The sequence below is a fragment of the Accipiter gentilis genome, chromosome 12 (genome assembly GCF_929443795.1).
Source record: "Accipiter gentilis chromosome 12, bAccGen1.1, whole genome shotgun sequence".
In the NCBI taxonomy this organism is placed as follows: Eukaryota; Metazoa; Chordata; class Aves; order Accipitriformes; family Accipitridae; genus Astur; species Astur gentilis.
The window spans coordinates 22,020,434-22,038,154 of NC_064891.1; the positions used below are offsets into that span (position 1 = coordinate 22,020,434).

The 17,721-nt window shown below is 38.1% G+C and overlaps 2 protein-coding genes across 4 annotated transcripts in view; one reads left to right on the forward strand and one right to left on the reverse strand.

Annotated features, from left to right (window-relative positions):
* Positions 1-272, reverse strand: part of ANAPC10 (anaphase promoting complex subunit 10) — a 39,527-nt gene extending 39,255 nt beyond the window's left edge. The window contains exon 1 of the mRNA XM_049815460.1: positions 240-272. The gene's annotated coding sequence lies outside the window, so the exon portion shown is untranslated. The remainder of the gene's footprint in view (positions 1-239) is intronic.
* On the forward strand, positions 266-17,371 carry ABCE1 (ATP binding cassette subfamily E member 1). 3 transcript variants are annotated; one of them, XM_049815457.1, is made up of 19 exons: positions 451-589; positions 4,799-5,027; positions 6,323-6,491; positions 6,806-6,891; positions 7,409-7,506; positions 7,901-8,018; positions 9,677-9,814; positions 9,983-10,052; positions 11,211-11,307; positions 12,243-12,332; positions 12,933-13,054; positions 13,742-13,963; positions 14,434-14,493; positions 14,578-14,636; positions 14,804-14,914; positions 15,011-15,153; positions 15,246-15,368; positions 16,508-16,619; positions 16,858-17,371. In XM_049815457.1, the coding sequence occupies exons 3-19, from the start codon at positions 6,389-6,391 to the stop codon at positions 16,903-16,905; spliced, it is 1,800 nt and encodes a 599-aa protein (XP_049671414.1). In that variant the 5' UTR covers positions 451-589; positions 4,799-5,027; positions 6,323-6,388; the 3' UTR covers positions 16,906-17,371. The 3 variants fall into 3 exon arrangements, with proteins under 3 accessions (XP_049671413.1, XP_049671414.1, XP_049671412.1); XM_049815456.1 differs by lacking the exons at positions 451-589; positions 4,799-5,027 and adding an exon at positions 266-396 and having other exon boundaries at positions 6,324-6,491; XM_049815455.1 differs by lacking the exon at positions 4,799-5,027 and having other exon boundaries at positions 6,324-6,491.
* The last annotated feature ends 350 nt before the right edge of the window (positions 17,372-17,721 follow it).

Genomic DNA, 17,721 nt, shown 5'->3' on the forward strand with positions numbered 1-17,721 from the left:
GAACGGAGGCGGGGGGGGGAGGGGGAGGAGGGGCGGAGCCCGCCCGCAGGTGCCCGCGTGCAGCCGGTGGGGAGAGGCGGAGTTCGGCGCGCGCTGGGCGGGGCTTGCCTTGCCTTGCCACCCCCGGGGGCTCCCTTCAGTGCCATAGCTGGTGTGGGCCGGTAACGGCCCGGTCCCTCCCTCCCTCCCTTGAGGAGCGCCCCGGGATGAGGGTGGGGGATGCGGGGCAGCGGACACACCTCGCGCGTAACGCGCCTCTCACGACGACGGCGTCACCCGGAGATGGCGTCACCAACTGTCGCGCCCCCAGCGCGCGGGCTGACGCCGCCAGTGCCGGGAGGCGCCGCTCTCTCTCTCTCGCTCGCTCTCTCTCTGAACGGACGCGCTCTCTCTATGGTGAGGCTCCCTTCTTTCCCCTCTTCTCTATGGTGCGCGTCCAGGCCCCTCCCTGCGGGGGCGGCGGCCATCTTGGCCGGGTGGCGGCGGCGGCGGGAGCACGTTGCGTGCCGGCCCGCGGGACGGGGGACGCGGTTCGCCGCTGCGGCCCGGCCGGGGAGCGGGGGCGCCTCGCTCTCTCCCCCATCTCCTGGTAAGCGGTCTCCGAGGGGGCGGATACCGGCGTTCTCGCACGGCGGGGGGGAGGGGAGGGGAGGGAAGGGCCCCCCCTCCCCCTGCCGGGAGCCGCTGCCGGCTTTCCGTGCTGCAGGCTCTGTCCCCGCCGCCGGGCTGGGCCCGGGGGTCGGTTCTCCTCCCGCGGCGCCGGGGCCTGGGGCTTGCCCTCACCCACCGCGGGAGCGGGGCCGGGCGACCGCTCCTCGCCCGGGCCTCGGGGCCGGCGGGGCCCGGCTGCGCCGAGCCGCGCTGAAGTCGTTGTCGTCGTCCCCCCCGGCTCGAAGGGAGCTGGGCCGCACGCTCCCTTCAGTCGGGGACTCGCTCCCGGCGTGGGCACGGCCCCGTCAGAAAGATGGGCCCGTGTGGGGTGGGTGGGAGGCCGTCCCTTCCCTGGCTGGCACTGCCCGCACATGCAGGTCGTCGTCTCTAGCCAGTTGCACGTCATCTTCCAGTGCTTTGCTTTTTTTTTTTTTTTTTTTTTGTTAGCCGTCCTGTGCCGTGCAGCAGCAGCAGGGTGTAAGGAAAACGTTTCCTTCTGCGGCTGGGTTCAGCCACAGGAACGGCTTTGGTGTGGAGACCCTGCGCGGGCTCCTCGCGTTGTGGGGACCGGGGAAGGGAAACCCGGTATTTTACTCCTGTGAAAGCAGGGGACTTCCTCTGCTGGAGGAAAATGCCGTGTTTTGCCTTCTTTGGGGGGAAAGCTAATATCCACGGGCGTGCTTGTGTGGTGAGGAGATCAAGACTTCTTGCAGATTTGAGAAGGTCACAGGATAAGGTTGGTTTTTTACAAGATACGTGTAGAAACCGAACAAAAACTCGGCAGGGCTTTTCTCTAGGACCGTGGTACTGTTTTCTCTTTGGAATGAACATAGTTATTTCACCTGCAAGTTCCTGTGAGAGTTTTCAAGTTCTAATTTAAGCTGCTGCTACAGTTTCTTAAACTCTAGTCCTAAACCAAGTGGTCGTGAAATACTTCGGTAATTTTCATGTGGTAGATTGCTAATTTATGGGCTTATTCCCGTGCATTTTACTTCATGTTAAAAGGAAATATTAAAGATCGAGTGATAATTAATACTGTGCAGCACCAGCTAAACACACCCACTCGTTATGCTGCGTCAGTATATTTGACCATATGCGTTTCATGTTAACATTGTATTTATTTTCATATTCATGTCATGCCTTGTGAGTAATATAATGAGTTAAGTACTGTAGGGAGGTTTGGGGCTTGTTTAAACTTCTTCTTGTATGTTGTCTCAGTTTCTAAAATATAAAAATCTTAAGCATAGACTAGTTCTTAATACTTAGTAGATTTTATTTGTACTTGTAGCATTTACTGTTATATCTGCTTTGACGCTTATAAATGTAGTCATCTCCCATATGCAGTTTGAAAATCTATTCTTTGTCTTTCATTTAAATTTTCTTTGGGTAGTCTAGTTCTTAACTTTCTTGTTCTTGTTATGGAGTGACTGTATGTAGTCCATTAGCAGCGGATTGAGAGGTAATTCTTGAGGTTAATTATTTTCAGAGGAAAGTGCAAATGCTACTCATTTTCAGTTCTTTCCACAATATTTATCTTTTGAGGTCTGATGCAATGTAATGTAGAAAATGTTAACTGCTTTTCTGCAAGGTAACTGAAGTATGGCTCAATTCTGAACACAGATTTTGCCTTCACATCATTTAATTGAATTGTCTCTGGTTATGTTTCAGTCTTCACTTTTTTAATGTTTCTTTATTTAAGTCTGAATAATTTAATGCAATTACAAATCCTTCTTGGTCACAATTGATTTGACTTAGTAAATTCTAATATAACTCTAGTGCCTGTGAAAGAAAGAAATATTGGTATTTCTTAATGCAAGTACATTACATTTGTTCTACAGACTGTACATAGCTGTTACCTTTTGTGACCGGTAGCAAGGGTTGCTTATGTGCCTTTTTTTTTTCCTTAATTTTTTCTGGAGTGTCTAAGATAGCAGCAGCTGTGTCAGCCTAAGAACACTGACTTAAAATGCTTGTGATAACATGTTTTGTCTCTTATTTTTGGACACGTTTAAGTGTCTGTATTAAGTGTCATAATTGGACTTAATGGACAGGTTTTGGCTTCAATAAATGATACCGTTAAGGTCTTTAGAACTTTTAGAATTCCCTAATTGAAAATAATGCTTTACTCTGTAGTTAGTAACAAATAAATATTTTCGCACTTCGTTTTTATTCTCTTCTTCTTGGTTTGGAAAGCAGAAATACAGACATGAACTTAAATGCTTCTGAATACCAGTTTCTCCTGCCCTTAAACTGCTGACTATACTTAACAATTACTGGTATGCTGTACTGTAGTGTATGCATATTGTATGTGTTGCTGACCTGTGTTCAGTGTACTGAGAATTCTGCTGTTTGCACCTTGAAATCAGGTGATCCTATTTCGTATGTTAAGTTAAATGCCACCAAAGTAACGGCATATAAAATACGTAACTTGAGTTCAGTCTGGTTTTGGACAGTGTTGTTTAATTTGCTCTAGACTGTCAGTTCTAAGTAGAAATTAGTATTTTCTCTTGTGGACAGTTATCATCATAGACGTTAGGACAGTCCTGGAGATATTGCAAAAGTGACAGAAGTCACCAATATTTTCTACTGAAAATGGTTTAAGACCACTGCAGGGTTTTGGGTAAACTGACACTTCTATCGTGCCTCCCTGCTCCCATCTACATGAGTGAGTGTATGTCTCCATGCCAGTTCATTAGTTCTATTCCCCCCCACCAAGTACTGTATAAATGCTTGGTGTGCTTACTTCTGTGGCCCCTTCAAAGCTCTTTACCACAAACAGACACTTTCCCCGTATAAGTAAGTTAAAAAAAAAAAAACCAATCTTAGGCTGTTTTATTACTTACCAACCACAGTCTGATTCAGCAGTGGGTAGTAGTGTTAAGTTTAGCCTGATTATCCCACCAAGACTGGGTGGAAAGCTTGCTGAGGTAGGTAGCAATAACTGTTTCAAGCCATATTTGACTCAGTCTTTTAGAGCAAACCCCACCCCTCACTCCCGCTTCAAGCCGAACACCAGACTGGAAGGTTGGATAGCTGAGGGGAGAGTTTGTCTGGTCTGCTATCTGTACTGCTCAGGCAGTAACCTCGACCAGAGGTTTGGGAGGTTGGACAGGGGAGGCAAGCTCCTGAAGTATGGCAGCTTTGTCTTCTAGAGCGTGCTTTTTGTAACCCAAATAAATAGTTTACATGCTAGTTAGAGCTATGATCACTAGCAGGGAGAGCCTTGCCCAGAAGACAGACAGTGCGGTCTGTCTGCTCAGGGTACTCAGTCACACAGGCGTTGTTGGAGAAATGGCTGACCCAGATTAGGCACTTCCCTTGGGAAACCAAAGAGAGAGTGAGTGATTCACCCCCAAATACTCTGTGCACTGCAAACTACTGGACTTCCTTGAAAAGCACTGGGACGTATTCCCAAATAATGTATCTCTATTTGAAGCACTGACAAAAATCCAGTATTTTTGTCTCCTAGAACATTATTACCCTGACTCAAACATCCTTGTAGTTCTTAAGAGTAAGACTTTCAGTTTCTTATTTTCTTATGTAAGAAAAATGTATTAACATGTGATTTGCAAACCCATGATTCCATGTCTGTTGGCCTGGTCTATGGATTCAATTGCAATGTTCAGCCATACTTTGTCAATCTGGTCTGCCGATACAGAACTGTAAAATCACTTCTTAAATTCTTTTAAAATATTCAATCGTTTATTGAAAACATCCAACTATGTTATTAGGACTTTTTGGCTTAGGAAATGTTAAAAGATTAAAGAAAAAAAGTTGAAATATTAAAACTAGAAACTGCTGCAATAAGGTTGGAAGCATGACTAGTAATTACGTTAATTTATATCTGATGAAGAATGTCTTTAGACATGAATTTAAAAATACTTTGGAAATTGAAAAGAGAAATAAGACTACCACTTTTAAAAGGAACCACTTAGAATATTCGTAACTGTAATAATGGCTTTAAAGATAAATGGCATCTTCATTTCTGACCTTTGCTCCCTGTTAGATGCCAGTCTCTTCCTTTCTTCTGTGTTACAGTAGTGTCAGTAGGATTCCTTCCAACTAAAGTTCACAGGTGGGTTTAGGGAAGGATAGAGTATAACATGATAAATGTGCCATACACCTATTTTATTCCTGCTTCTCTCAGGAGATTGAAAGTCAAGACCTTTCTTCATATAATATCCGTATGCAATAAACAGTCTCTAAACCACTGCAGGATACTTTAGTGGAGCAAAGATGAACTGGGCATCCAACAGAAAATACTTTCTTTAATAAGAAATGTTGGAATCCTTTTCTTGGAAGGAAGTGCACATGCGGGCAGTGAGGAAACCTTAAGTATTTCAAGACTTCGTCCCAGCTACATCTTTGAACTACTGATAAGTATTGCATTGAATTGAAATGATTTTGAATTGGCATGATCTGTAGGGCAGCCGTCACTTTATTTAGTGGTGTTGAACTGGAAATGCTTTGTACTTTTTTTATGGTCTTTCTTTAGACCTAAAAAAAAAAAAAATATCTATTTGTCATCTGTAATACCTTGTAAACTTCTGAGAGCCTCGTACTTCAGTTGTCTTTGTTGTTCTGGAGTAGGAGCAAATAGAGGAAGCTGTCCTTACGTGTGTGTTGCTCATAGGAAGATAAAGTCATCATTAGCATTGTTCTCAGTACTATGTGTGAATATGGCAAAGGAAATATAAAAGCACTTAAAAATACATTCCACCTTTTTTTATCTTTCAAGACCTAAATTTAAAATTCTTTGTTCTTCCTTCCCTTCTGCTACAGTTGTTGACATAAATTCCCAGTACAATCCAGTGCTTGTCAATGTGCATTACAAATATGTAAGCAAGGGAAGAGACAGTTATGTAGAGGAACACAAGTAGTAATTTCACTTCTTCGAGTGCCTTGATTTGTGATTTCAAGAGTATTTAATTGTCTAGTACTCCAAGAGCTATTTCTTCTAAAAATAAAGTAATTTTTAAAGAATCTTGTTTATTTTTATTGGAATGTATTATAGACATTGATGCCATATTAGGAAATGCAGAATGTAAGTGTAGTTATTCCAATACTAGTGAAACTCAAGATAGAAGAATCAAACATCATCACGTATGTCTGTTCACATTGCCTGGATTACTTTTTTATATGCAGCTACAAATTTTCACCTTGAAAACTGGTTTAAATTTTACACTATTTTAGTCATTTAATGTAGAATATTGGCATACAGTTTTCAAAGGGAATATTATAGCCAGATTCTTGGAGTAATAGTTGTAGTCATAATTTGACTTTACCAGGCGCTGTAGCATGAACAAGGTTACTTTACACAAAGCAGCTTGTGGAACTGAAATTTGCAGCAGTATAGGTTCTTCTGTTCTTACTACAACATGCTTTTCTTCAAAACAAATACGTTCCCAGATATAATCACAGTTTTTATTTTACAGTGGAGAAATAGTAATGGAATGGAAAGCTGATGTTAAAGATTTGTGCAGTTATTTACACATCAGTACCCTTACTACTTGTATCTCAGACTGCCCTGTTTGCCATCTTGCTTAAAAGGAAAAAAAAATAAATCATTTTGCTTTTTTCATCTCTGAACTCTGCTAATAATAACTTCAGATATGTATGTTCTTCTCTGTGCTGTCAGTAAATATATTATCTTTTGGATTTTTTTTCTTAAGATCTGGAAGACTCCCACTATTCCTCCTCATAATTGGTGTACGTGTTTAACCCTGAATTGTGCATTATGGCAGACAAATTAACAAGAATTGCTATTGTCAACCATGACAAGTGTAAGCCAAAGAAATGCCGTCAAGAATGCAAGAAGAGTTGTCCTGTGGTTCGAATGGGTAAGAGATGTAATTTAACCAAGTATTTAAGCAATTGGAGAAGTTTAAAATAACGTTCTGTGATAAGGAACTAGTTTTTTATAATTGCTAGTTTTTTGTTTTATCATTCATGCTTTCTTTCCTAAAGCCTTTAGAAGTATCACTTGAAAGCATAAACAATTCATAGTAATAATGCCACTTTTCAGGTCTTTGGATGATCTGAAGCTTCACTAAATGTTAATCAGTTACATGTCCCCCTGTGGAATTTAGTAGTGCTGGCAAGAATTCTGATTCATCAGAAACTTTTTTGAGTTAATCTTATTCTTTTTCACCAGGAAAACTTTGCATAGAAGTCACATCACAGAGCAAAATAGCATGGATCTCGGAAACGCTTTGTATTGGTTGTGGTATTTGCATCAAGGTAAAAGTTAGGCTGCTTTATTTAAAGTGATAAAATTCCCTTATTATGCTATTATATTTAGTAATGCATACTGTAACTTCAAAAGGCAATTTTGTTTCCCTGAATAATTAGACCTTGCTAACTGTTATTGTTTATAGAAAGTGAAGTACTGTGTCAGTTTACTGAACTGGTTGGGTTGGAGGGTGTGGGTTGTAACTTCTTGTTTGTGGCTTTGATTTTGTTTGTTTGTGGCTATGAACACCTAGCAGTAGAAGGATGTTTTTGTAAAAGAGCTAGAGAATACACGCAGTGTGCCTTATATCTATTGTAGATGGACGGTCTAAATTGCTAATTATTTAATTTTAAAAACGTGGTATAGAACTTCTTGTTGAAGTTGACTATGTAAATGAAAGTGAAGTAATTTGGTAAAAGTTCTTTTTAAAAGTACTTAAATGCAGAGCTGGGTGCAGTACAGAACATAGCATTTTGTTAAATTGTTTGTGTGCAGTAGTAATCTATAAATTTATTTCCATTACAGAAATGTCCTTTTGGAGCCTTGTCAATTGTTAACTTACCTAGCAACCTGGAGAAAGAAACAACGCATAGATATTGTGCCAATGCCTTCAAACTTCACAGGTATTTTATTTTTCAAATCAATGTAAAAAAAAAATAATTCCAAGTTTTTGATAGTCTAAACATAGTGCACATCAAGGTGTTCTTGGTTATTACCTCAGTAGCTTCCTTTTTGAATGTTAATTACTTTTTTCTTATGAAAACATATTATAATGAAATAAAATTATAGTTCTCATTGTACAGACCTTCTGTTTAAAGAACAGACTGCTCTTAAATCTTCCTTAGGATCTTCTATTTTTAAGGACTATTGATTTAACTTGAATTATATATTGGCAAGTTAACAAAGTAGGCTGAAATAATCAGAAAGTCTGAACGCAGGTTGTAACATTTACTGTACCACCAGATGCTGGTGTCTAATGGCATTAATGTAATCCAGAGTTATCGATGTTGTGTACAGGTTGCCTATCCCTCGTCCAGGTGAAGTACTGGGATTGGTTGGAACCAATGGTATTGGAAAATCAACTGCCTTGAAAATTTTAGCAGGAAAACAGAAGCCAAATCTTGGAAAATATGATGTATGTATCAGCAATAAAATAGAGTTGACATTATAGATAGCTGTGGTTATTTTTTTTTTTTGCTGAATTTTCGTGTCTGTGAACGCAATAGAATTTGCAAGGGCATTGGCACTTTCCCTATTAACAGCCAGTGACCTACTCCACACAGAAACAATAGTATAAGGATGTCGTTAACAAAGGCTTTTTTGCAAATTCTGTCTATCTTTCAAGAAAGATAAGGATACTGATTATAATTGTAACTCACTAAAGATAAGTATCAGGTTTCTGTCTTTAAGTCGCACTTAAGGTTTTGGGTGTTTTTGGTTTTTTTATACCAGTCTTTTAAAATCTCAGCTTTTTTTCTGGCACAATTTACCTGTTCCCCATCAAGGGATTTAGGTAGCTCAAGTTTGGGAGTTTCTTCTCAGTTCAACATTGTTTTTGTCTGAACAGCTCTAGTGTCTATGAGTGCTTACCACGTATCCTTGTGATCTCTTAGGCTTTTTTATCTTTGATTCTTTTGAAGATGATTTCTTAATATGTTGTTATTGTACAGTGGGAAATATCTTCAACAACAACTTACACTTTAATACTGAGTTCTGAAAATCCTTGTTTCTTTATATTGCTAGGTACTTAGAAATTTTGATAGCATTTTTTGAGAACCAGACATAGAACAACTTGTAATCTCTGGCCTTCATGGGAGATCACAATCCATTTTCCTATGTATTTACATGAAGTCAAACTGTACAGCCAGCAAGCAAAATAATTTACAGGGGTTTGTTTACCTAGCAGTACTCCAAAGAGTGAACATTATTAGATAATACATAGATAATAACTATTGTGACTCTTCTTATAGGACAGTATTTCATTTATCACCTTCTCACCTTCAAATCACGTGGTGACACTTGAATTCTGATGCTTACTTTTGTCCTTCGGGAAGGACTTGTAGGAACAAGTGTGTTCAAACTTTCTTCATCAGTTTCTTTACCTGAAAGAGTAATGTTTTAATAAATTTTTCGTTTCATGGGTGCCACTTAAAACTGCAAAGAAACAATCATTTCCCAGCTACGTTTCCCATTCTCTTTCAAGTTTCGTTTATATTATTTTGTGGACTTCTTGTTTCAGGTGGTAGTATTGCAGAAATAGCAAAACTTTTGACTTTCTGAATGTGTACTTAATTGAATTACCATGCTTCCAAAATCAGACTTTCCTGTGAAGAGCCAAATCATTATGACCACAGAAACACGTGGTATGAAATTCAACCCTTTTCCTTTGGATTGGCTGGATCTCAGATAGCTAGTAAGTGCAGTTGCACTAATCCATACTATAATTTTCCCCATGAAGTAGTTTCACTCATAGCTTCTTAACTGTCTGAGGACAGTTTTGGATATCCTAGGTGCAAATTTAAAATGCTTTTTCTGGAAAGGGCTAGTGATAGTGTACCTGGGGGAAAAAAATCTAAACTTCTGCCTTCCATTTTGCAATTTTACAATTTTTTATTTTTTTTTAAATGGAAACTTTGCAGAGGTGACATAACTTTGGTAACTAGCTTTTATCCAGGCTTTTTTAAAATCTTGCAAGCATATTCTATTTGCTGTATTGATTGGAATTTTAAAACTAGGTATTTGGTGATGTTTTTAGAATGGCGTAAGTAAACACAGGCTTTAATTTTGTCACAGGATCCACCTGACTGGCAAGAAATTTTGACTTATTTCCGAGGATCTGAATTACAAAATTATTTTACCAAGATCCTGGAAGATGACCTGAAAGCTATTATTAAACCTCAGTACGTGGACCAGATCCCTAAAGCTGCAAAGGTGAGAAATTTCATGAGCTAATAGAAAGCTGGGAGCTGCTCCTGTAATACTTCTCTTGTGTTTAAAGATTTTATTTAGCAGCATAATTCAATGTCAAAAATCCACTACTGTCTGAAATTTTTCATGTTGAAATAATGTTTTGGGGTTTTTTTATTATTTAACGTCCAGGGAACAGTGGGATCAATTCTGGATAGGAAGGATGAAACTAAGACACAAACTGTTGTATGTCAGCAGCTTGGTAAGTAATTTTGTAAAGTCAAACTTCAAAGCATTTGAGAAATTCCTATTTACTGAAAAAATGAAGTTACTACTAATGTAGTAGTAGATAGTGGATTTTAAATTATACCAATTTAAAAAAAAAAAAGAGAAAAAAAGTAAAGATGCTTTAGTTTAAAGCCTAGGGCTTGCTGTAAACGTATCTGAACCAATGCACTCTAGTGGCAAAGACAACAGAATCTAATGCAGTTTCTATTTCATGGTAGAAAGCGTTTCATTTTTAAATCTGGAAAAATTCCAGCTAACATCTGCTGCTCTTGCTTGCTTACAACTCTGGCAAAATCTTGGCATCCTTTCTTGTGAGAAGCATTGCATGTGGAAAATACTGATCCAAGTACAAAAAAACCTTTTTTTCTTTTTTCTTTTTCTTTTTTTTTTTTTTTACCAAAAAAAATGCTGTATATAGCTAATCATAATGGGAGTAATACTGACTTCTGAGTCAATTCTGACAATAGACTTCTGAGAATGATGCAGTTAAGAAAGAACATCTGCATAGTCCAGCCCTGGTAATTTTTTGTAGGTGTTTAGAATTGAGTTGTTACTAAATATAGGTGTTAATTTAGGTGTCACTAAATTAAGAATAGGATTCTTTTTTGTAGATCTGGGTGGTAAAGGTGGGGCTGCATTATGCCACCAAGTGTGTGGTCTTTGGGTCCCACTTAACTTGCTAGTGAAACTATATTCTTGAAATGTGTATTCTGATGAGAAAATACTGGCTTCGCCCATTTGCTGTAACATTTGGGGGACTTGATTTTTCCTGAAAATGAGAACTCTTCAGCCAGGTCTAACAAGAAACGCTTTTAAAAATGGTAGAGTTTCTTTTTAGGGCCAGAAATCTTTACCAAATACATGATGGAAAAACAAATAGAAATGTAATCCTTCTGCATGATAAGAAGGAGCCATACAAATTAATCAGCTAATGCTGCAGAGAAGCTGTAACTTGTTGTGACTTAGAAATAGTATTACGATACTTCTATATAAACTGAACACTTATTTTACTTCTTTCTGTTTTTTCCTCTGTGTAGGATGTCTGCTGTGATTATACATGTTTCTGTAGGTAATAAAAATATGAATTGTTGTGTTGGCTGTAACATATCTAAAATTAACCACTTATTTGCAGACTTAACCCATCTGAAAGAAAGAAATGTTGAGGACCTTTCAGGAGGAGAACTTCAGAGATTTGCTTGTGCAGTTGTTTGCATTCAGAAGGCTGATATGTATGTTTCATTTACTTCTGTTACACATTGCTTCTATTAATCTCTCTCAGAATATGGTCCTCTAATTTACATTTATTGTTAGAAATACTACTTTTGTTTAAATATTTTTAAAAAAGGATTTTTTTAAAAAATGTTTTTACCAACTCAGCAGCTGAGATCCATATTTGCTCCATATATAATCCCTGGGGTTTTTATGCTTTAATTCATCTGACTGGAACTAGCTAATTTCAGAGGCCAATGATAATTTTCAGCATTACAACTTCATACCCTTTCCCGAATCCTACATAAATGTATCCTGTTTGACAGCGTACCTCACTTAGCCTCTCTGAATAAGAAATGGACAGATCCTTCCCCACCTTTGGGGACTCGTGTCCCTCTTCTGTCTTGCAACCAGGAAATTACTGTCTAGTTTATGCTGTTTCCCGACTCCTTGCGACAAAGAAAGCAAGATCATAGGAGTTATGGGGGTTTGGGTTTTTTTGTTTTGCTTTGATTTTTCTTTAATTGTTTTGTTTGGGTTGCAGAGGTTTTGGTTGGTGCAGTGGGTTTTCTTGTTTGTTGTTTTGTTTTTCTCTTTTGGAAGATGTCCTTCTTCCAGTCTCCTAAAGTATTTTTGCACTTTTCGGTTCATGTTAAATTTAAGCTGAATCGGAACTGAGTGCACAGGATTCCTAACCGATTGCTGATTTCTCGTAACATTTGATAACTTTGTCAGAGCTTTTGGCAAAGTAATACTTAACTCGAACCGTTTAACAATTTCATGTGACAGTTATCAGAGATTCAAGGCAGGTGTCAGTACATAATTCCCGTTTTTGTCTCTCTTAATATAAATAATTTTTTATTTCTGTGTATTTAACGATTGAAATGTTAGTATTAGGTTTGAATATGTAGAAAGCTTGCACTCATTAAGACTTCATTCTTTCTTTTGGGGCTAGCTTCATGTTTGATGAACCTTCTAGCTACCTAGATGTCAAGCAACGCTTGAAGGCTGCCATTACTATTCGATCCCTAATAAACCCTGACAGGTAAATACAAACTTTAAACATTCTGCTAGACTGTAATAACAAGTGACTGTTTCCAGAGGGAAGAAACATCCAGTCCATCTCCCTTGAGTGCTGACTTCTCAGTATGGTACTATTAGATGTTTAAAATATTCTAAGTCAGTAATATTCTATTCCTTTGCATTTTGTAAAATTAGTTCCTATAGTTTCTGTACGATTTAAGCATTGGGGTAAATTTTATAATAAAGTGAAAATATAGTTGGTTATTTTTCACCTGAATATTGCTGTTCCATCCCCTTCTCACAAAGATTTTTTTTTTCTTAAAATGTGCTAAGTATTTTTTGCTCCAGTCAATCAATATCCTTCCATTTACTGTACATAAAGAAGCTGCCAATTTACACTGAAGATGGACTTTCAACTTGTCATTCACAATATCTTTTTATTGGACAGTTTAAAAAAAATGCTTATCAGAGATTTGAACTCATTTTATTTAGTGTAAAGCTAAGAAACCGTACTAAATGAAAATCAGGTTGATAGCTTTTGCTTATGCAAGACTAGACTAAGAAAGAAAGAAAAATGTTTTGTATTGAAGTATAAAAGCATCTCTCTGGCTCTATTTTTCAGGTACATTATTGTTGTAGAGCATGATCTAAGTGTGTTAGATTATCTCTCTGACTTTATCTGCTGCCTGTATGGTGTGCCAAGTGCTTATGGTGTTGTTACTATGCCTTTCAGCGTAAGAGAAGGTAATTCTTGCCATATTTCTCTTTTTAAACATACAAAAAAAACTCTGTGGAAGAAAAAAATTGTGCCAAAAATGCTAGTTGTCTATTATGTGAACACGTCTTCCTCCTGTTACAGTTCAGTAACTAAAAAAATACTGGTTTAGTTTGTGCAGAATTTGTTTTACATGATCATAAATTTGTAACTCAACCCAAAAGTCTTAATTATGAAATGCCCTTTGTCTCTTGCTATGGACATAATTTTGATACTTACAGGTGTTTTGTAAACAGTGTGGAGTTACACAAAAGACCCTATAAATAGTAGAGAAAGGGCAGGAGACAGTTTGCACAGTACAGAGGTACGTAGTGTTCAACTGAATTGACCACACTTGCAGCACTGAGACTCAGTAATAAATGTTTTTGTGAGAATGGGTCCAACAGCAGTAGTTTCTTTAAACCCTACACACATTACTAATACTAGGTTTTCAGGAAGAGCTTCTATGTCCTTCCTGTAATTTCAGTAAGATTTTTCTTCATTCAGTTTGCATAAGGTATACACTTTCAAATAGGAGGTTTTGTTGCCTCTTTTAACATGCCATTTAAAATCCAATGTTTTCCTTATCTGATTGGAATTTATAGCCAAGAATTGAAATTCATCTTGTCTTGCTTTGTTCTAGACCTTTTTTAATCATCTTTTTCCTCCCTTCATAGGCATAAACATTTTCTTAGATGGCTATGTTCCAACAGAAAATCTAAGGTTTCGAGATGCATCTCTGGTATTTAAAGTGGCTGAGACAGCTAATGAAGAAGAAGTTAAAAAGATGTGTATGTACAAATATCCCGGAATGAAAAAAAAGATGGGAGAATTTGAACTATCCATAGTAGCTGGAGAATTCACCGATTCTGAAATTATGGTGATGTTAGGGGAAAATGGTAAGTGCAATTCTTGTTGGAAACAGCTTCTACAGCCCGAAATATGTTCCTGAAGCCCTCTTTCAGTCTGGGAGCCAGGCTTCAAAATTACTGGTTTTGAGTCAGGTTGAACTGCTTGTTTTCTAGTGAAGATGTCACACCATGAGCTTGCTCTCTAAATAGCGGGAACTTGAAGTTATTGAATGTTAATGATGTCTTTGTGTTTGTCTGTTACCCCATTTTAAGAACTTAGATTGGCAGGATGATGATTGACCTGGTGAGCTTAGCCACAAGTCTAGACTATTGTAGCTTTAGATGTCTCTTCCATTTGAAAAAGCAAGTAATAGCAGGTGCTGCTTGCTGGAAGTGAATATAGGAATTCTCAAAGCAGTCTAATTTTTTTTGTGTGTGTCAGTGACTTAATTGTTAATTGTTAGAGGTCTAAGTTATGAAAAAGTCTGAAGCAATATGTAACTTGCATTTTATTTTAGGAACTGGCAAAACTACATTTATCCGAATGCTTGCAGGAAGACTTACACCTGATGAAGGAGGTAGTGCTTAATACCTTAGTTGAAACCTATTTTGAAGATACTGGAAAGGCTCTTGTTTCCATTATAAATTTTATCTTTTTACAGGTGAGGTCCCGGTTCTAAATGTCAGCTACAAACCACAGAAGATCAGTCCTAAATCTACAGTACGTTTAAGCCTTATTTATTAACTATTGTGTTTGCTATAAAAAGCACGTTCTTATTACACAGGTAGAATTTCTTTATGCCTGGAACAAAAAGCTCTATTAATTCTATTCTTGTTTTCTTGTGGTGTGGTGCATAAAACTGAGTGGCAGCATTTTTCTTTTAATAGGGAAGTGTCCGTCAGCTACTGCATGAGAAGATCAGAGATGCCTATACGCACCCCCAGTTTGTAACTGATGTAATGAAACCTCTTCAGATAGAAAATATCATTGACCAAGAGGTACTGATTGCCTTAGACAACATCTTAACTTTTCTTCTTTAATTCTCTACCTGTACCTGAGCTAAATATGGCCTTATTACCTCTCTGCCCCAATAGGTTCAAACACTGTCTGGTGGTGAGTTGCAGCGCGTTGCATTAGCTCTTTGTCTTGGTAAACCTGCGGATGTCTACCTAATTGATGAACCTTCAGCATATTTGGACTCTGAACAACGTCTAATGGCTGCTAGAGTCATTAAACGGTAAGTATACGTGATGGGAAAAATACCTGAAATTTTCAGTAGTTTCACAGTAAGTTTACATTCAGCTCTCATCTTTTTTATTTCTGTTTCAGTTTCATTCTCCATGCTAAAAAAACAGCTTTTGTGGTAGAACATGATTTTATCATGGCTACGTATCTTGCTGATCGTGTGATTGTTTTTGATGGCATTCCTTCCAAGAACACACTTGCGAACAGGTAAGAGACTTGTTTGGATTAATAAGCAAGATAAAAGAGGACAACATAGAAATAAATTGTTTATCAGAAGCATCAACAAAAATAAGGAGGTGAAGCATCCTTGCCTGTGGAAATTTAAGCTACGTTTAAAGTTACCCAGGAGCGTCTTGGGAGTTCTGGCTTTTGTTTTGAAGCAAGCAAAAGAAAATGGGATTGACCCATACTTAGAGGCTGCCTAGACACAGAGTTGGGGTGGAGTTGGAGGATGTAACCAAGCCCTCAAAAAATAGCCCAGCTCCTGGCTTAAACTAGCCTTAAGCAACCACACACCAATTAAATTACAATCAGAGGAGAACAAGTAAGTGGCATCAAGTGTGAGGAATGAAAAAGGGCCAACTATAAACTTAAGTATGCTTATGGAAGTAACTTTCAGCTGTATTAAAAGCAAGCTAAGGGTACATGTATGTAAATATTGAAGTGCAAGGCTTGACAGCAACATAGAATGTACACTATCTGATTTTACTCTTTCAACGCTGTCCCTTTTGGTATGTCTACTTTTGTTCCTTTAAATAATGTTCCTTCATGTAAATTACAGAGACTTTTTGAGGAGCAGCCTTATTAGAAACCAGGCTTTTAGAACAGTGTAATTACCAAGTATTTAATGTGAGCCAGAAGAAGTAAACACACTGGTCTAGCAATGTTGTTTACTGTGTTTACAACACAGTGCTAGCCTAGTTTTGATGGTATTCCTTCTAAGAACACACTTGTTTGAATTAAAAAATCATGATCATGTAACTGTTTCTCAGCATCCATGTATGCTATGGTCTTTGTTGCATCTTGCTAATGGTGCCACTCTTGGGGTTTTTTTCTCTTTGAATGTAAATAACTCGGTGTGCCAGCACACATATGTACAGATACAAAGTAAAACGAACAAGTCTGAAGACTAGCGCCATGCTGAGATGCTGCTCAAAGATGAGAGTAGCAGTTATGACTTTATCTGAGACATAACTGATTGAAAGTATAGCCTATCCTAGTATGTCAAATATAGATCACACTTGTGTTACCAGATTTGAATGAGCTTAGGATGGAGATCAAAGCTGCCTGTAATCTGCATAGTATAGAACTTCTGAAAATTTAGCTGGAATGTTCTCTCTTAACAGTCCACAGACTCTTTTGGCTGGAATGAATAAGTTTTTATCCCAACTTGAAATCACTTTTAGAAGAGACCCCAACAATTACAGACCAAGAATAAACAAACTCAATTCAATCAAGGTAAGAGAGAAGCACTTTTACAGTAAAGAAGCCATGACTGTTTAATGTAAAGCCAGGTTTTAAAACAAGGAACAAAATTAAGACTAACCTGGTAGTTTTGCTGTGCTGGAAAACAGCATGTGAAACAAGTAGTAAGAGTAATAAGGAAACAAGTATAGGCAAGTGTCATTTATTTCAGCTGTGTTCAAGTCTGCCAAAGACTACTTCAGGTAACATTCACCTTTTTTCTCTTCCCAAGGACGTGGAACAAAAGAAGAGCGGAAACTACTTTTTCCTGGATGACTAAATATTGAATCTGAGCATCTTTGTAACTGGCATATAGGAATGCATATTGGAATCTAAATATTTGTGGATGAGAAGGCTCAAATCAGGTTTTAGAACACTTCATCGTTTGGAGCTTAAACTCTTGCTGCGTGTAACATCCAAGACCAGTAGCAGTGTAAATCCTAGTCTGAGTAAAACTGCCACTTTCTATATTTTGGTGACACAGCCCTGTTTTCAGTGTAATAATTTCAAAATAGACCATCTCGAAATTGCACATGAGTCTCCAGATTTTTCAAAATTTGAGAGCTTTTCAATTCAATATATCCTACTCACATACCAAGTACTGACTGCACTTCTTCATTTTAAAAACTTTGAAGCTGTTTTCTGCCTAAGAGGGAGGCTTACCAGGAATGTCAAGCTACAGCAATGACTAAAAAAGGCTGAATCTCTGATAAGGATTTCATAAATAAATATCCTCCTAACTTACAGCTCTTCTGTGACACAGTGCAAAAATTCTTGAATTACTAATTCAAAAGTTGTATATGATGTTGTCATGCACACCTTTTCCCATACTGTAGAAAGGAACACAAAAAAGATGGAGTACATACTACATATAACAATATAAAGGAAGAGTTCTACACCTTTTTCAGTCATCTGTCCCTGTGCATCTTTGCAGACCTAGTTACAGAAGAATAAACATAAATAAAATCTTAAAGTACTAAAATCCTTTCATCTTCTGAAACTTAAGCCTGCATAGAAGGTTAGAAGAAGAAAGGTTAATGGCTGTTTATTCCAGTTGCTTGTTCTACAAACTCAGCAGTATACATAGGAAGTAGGT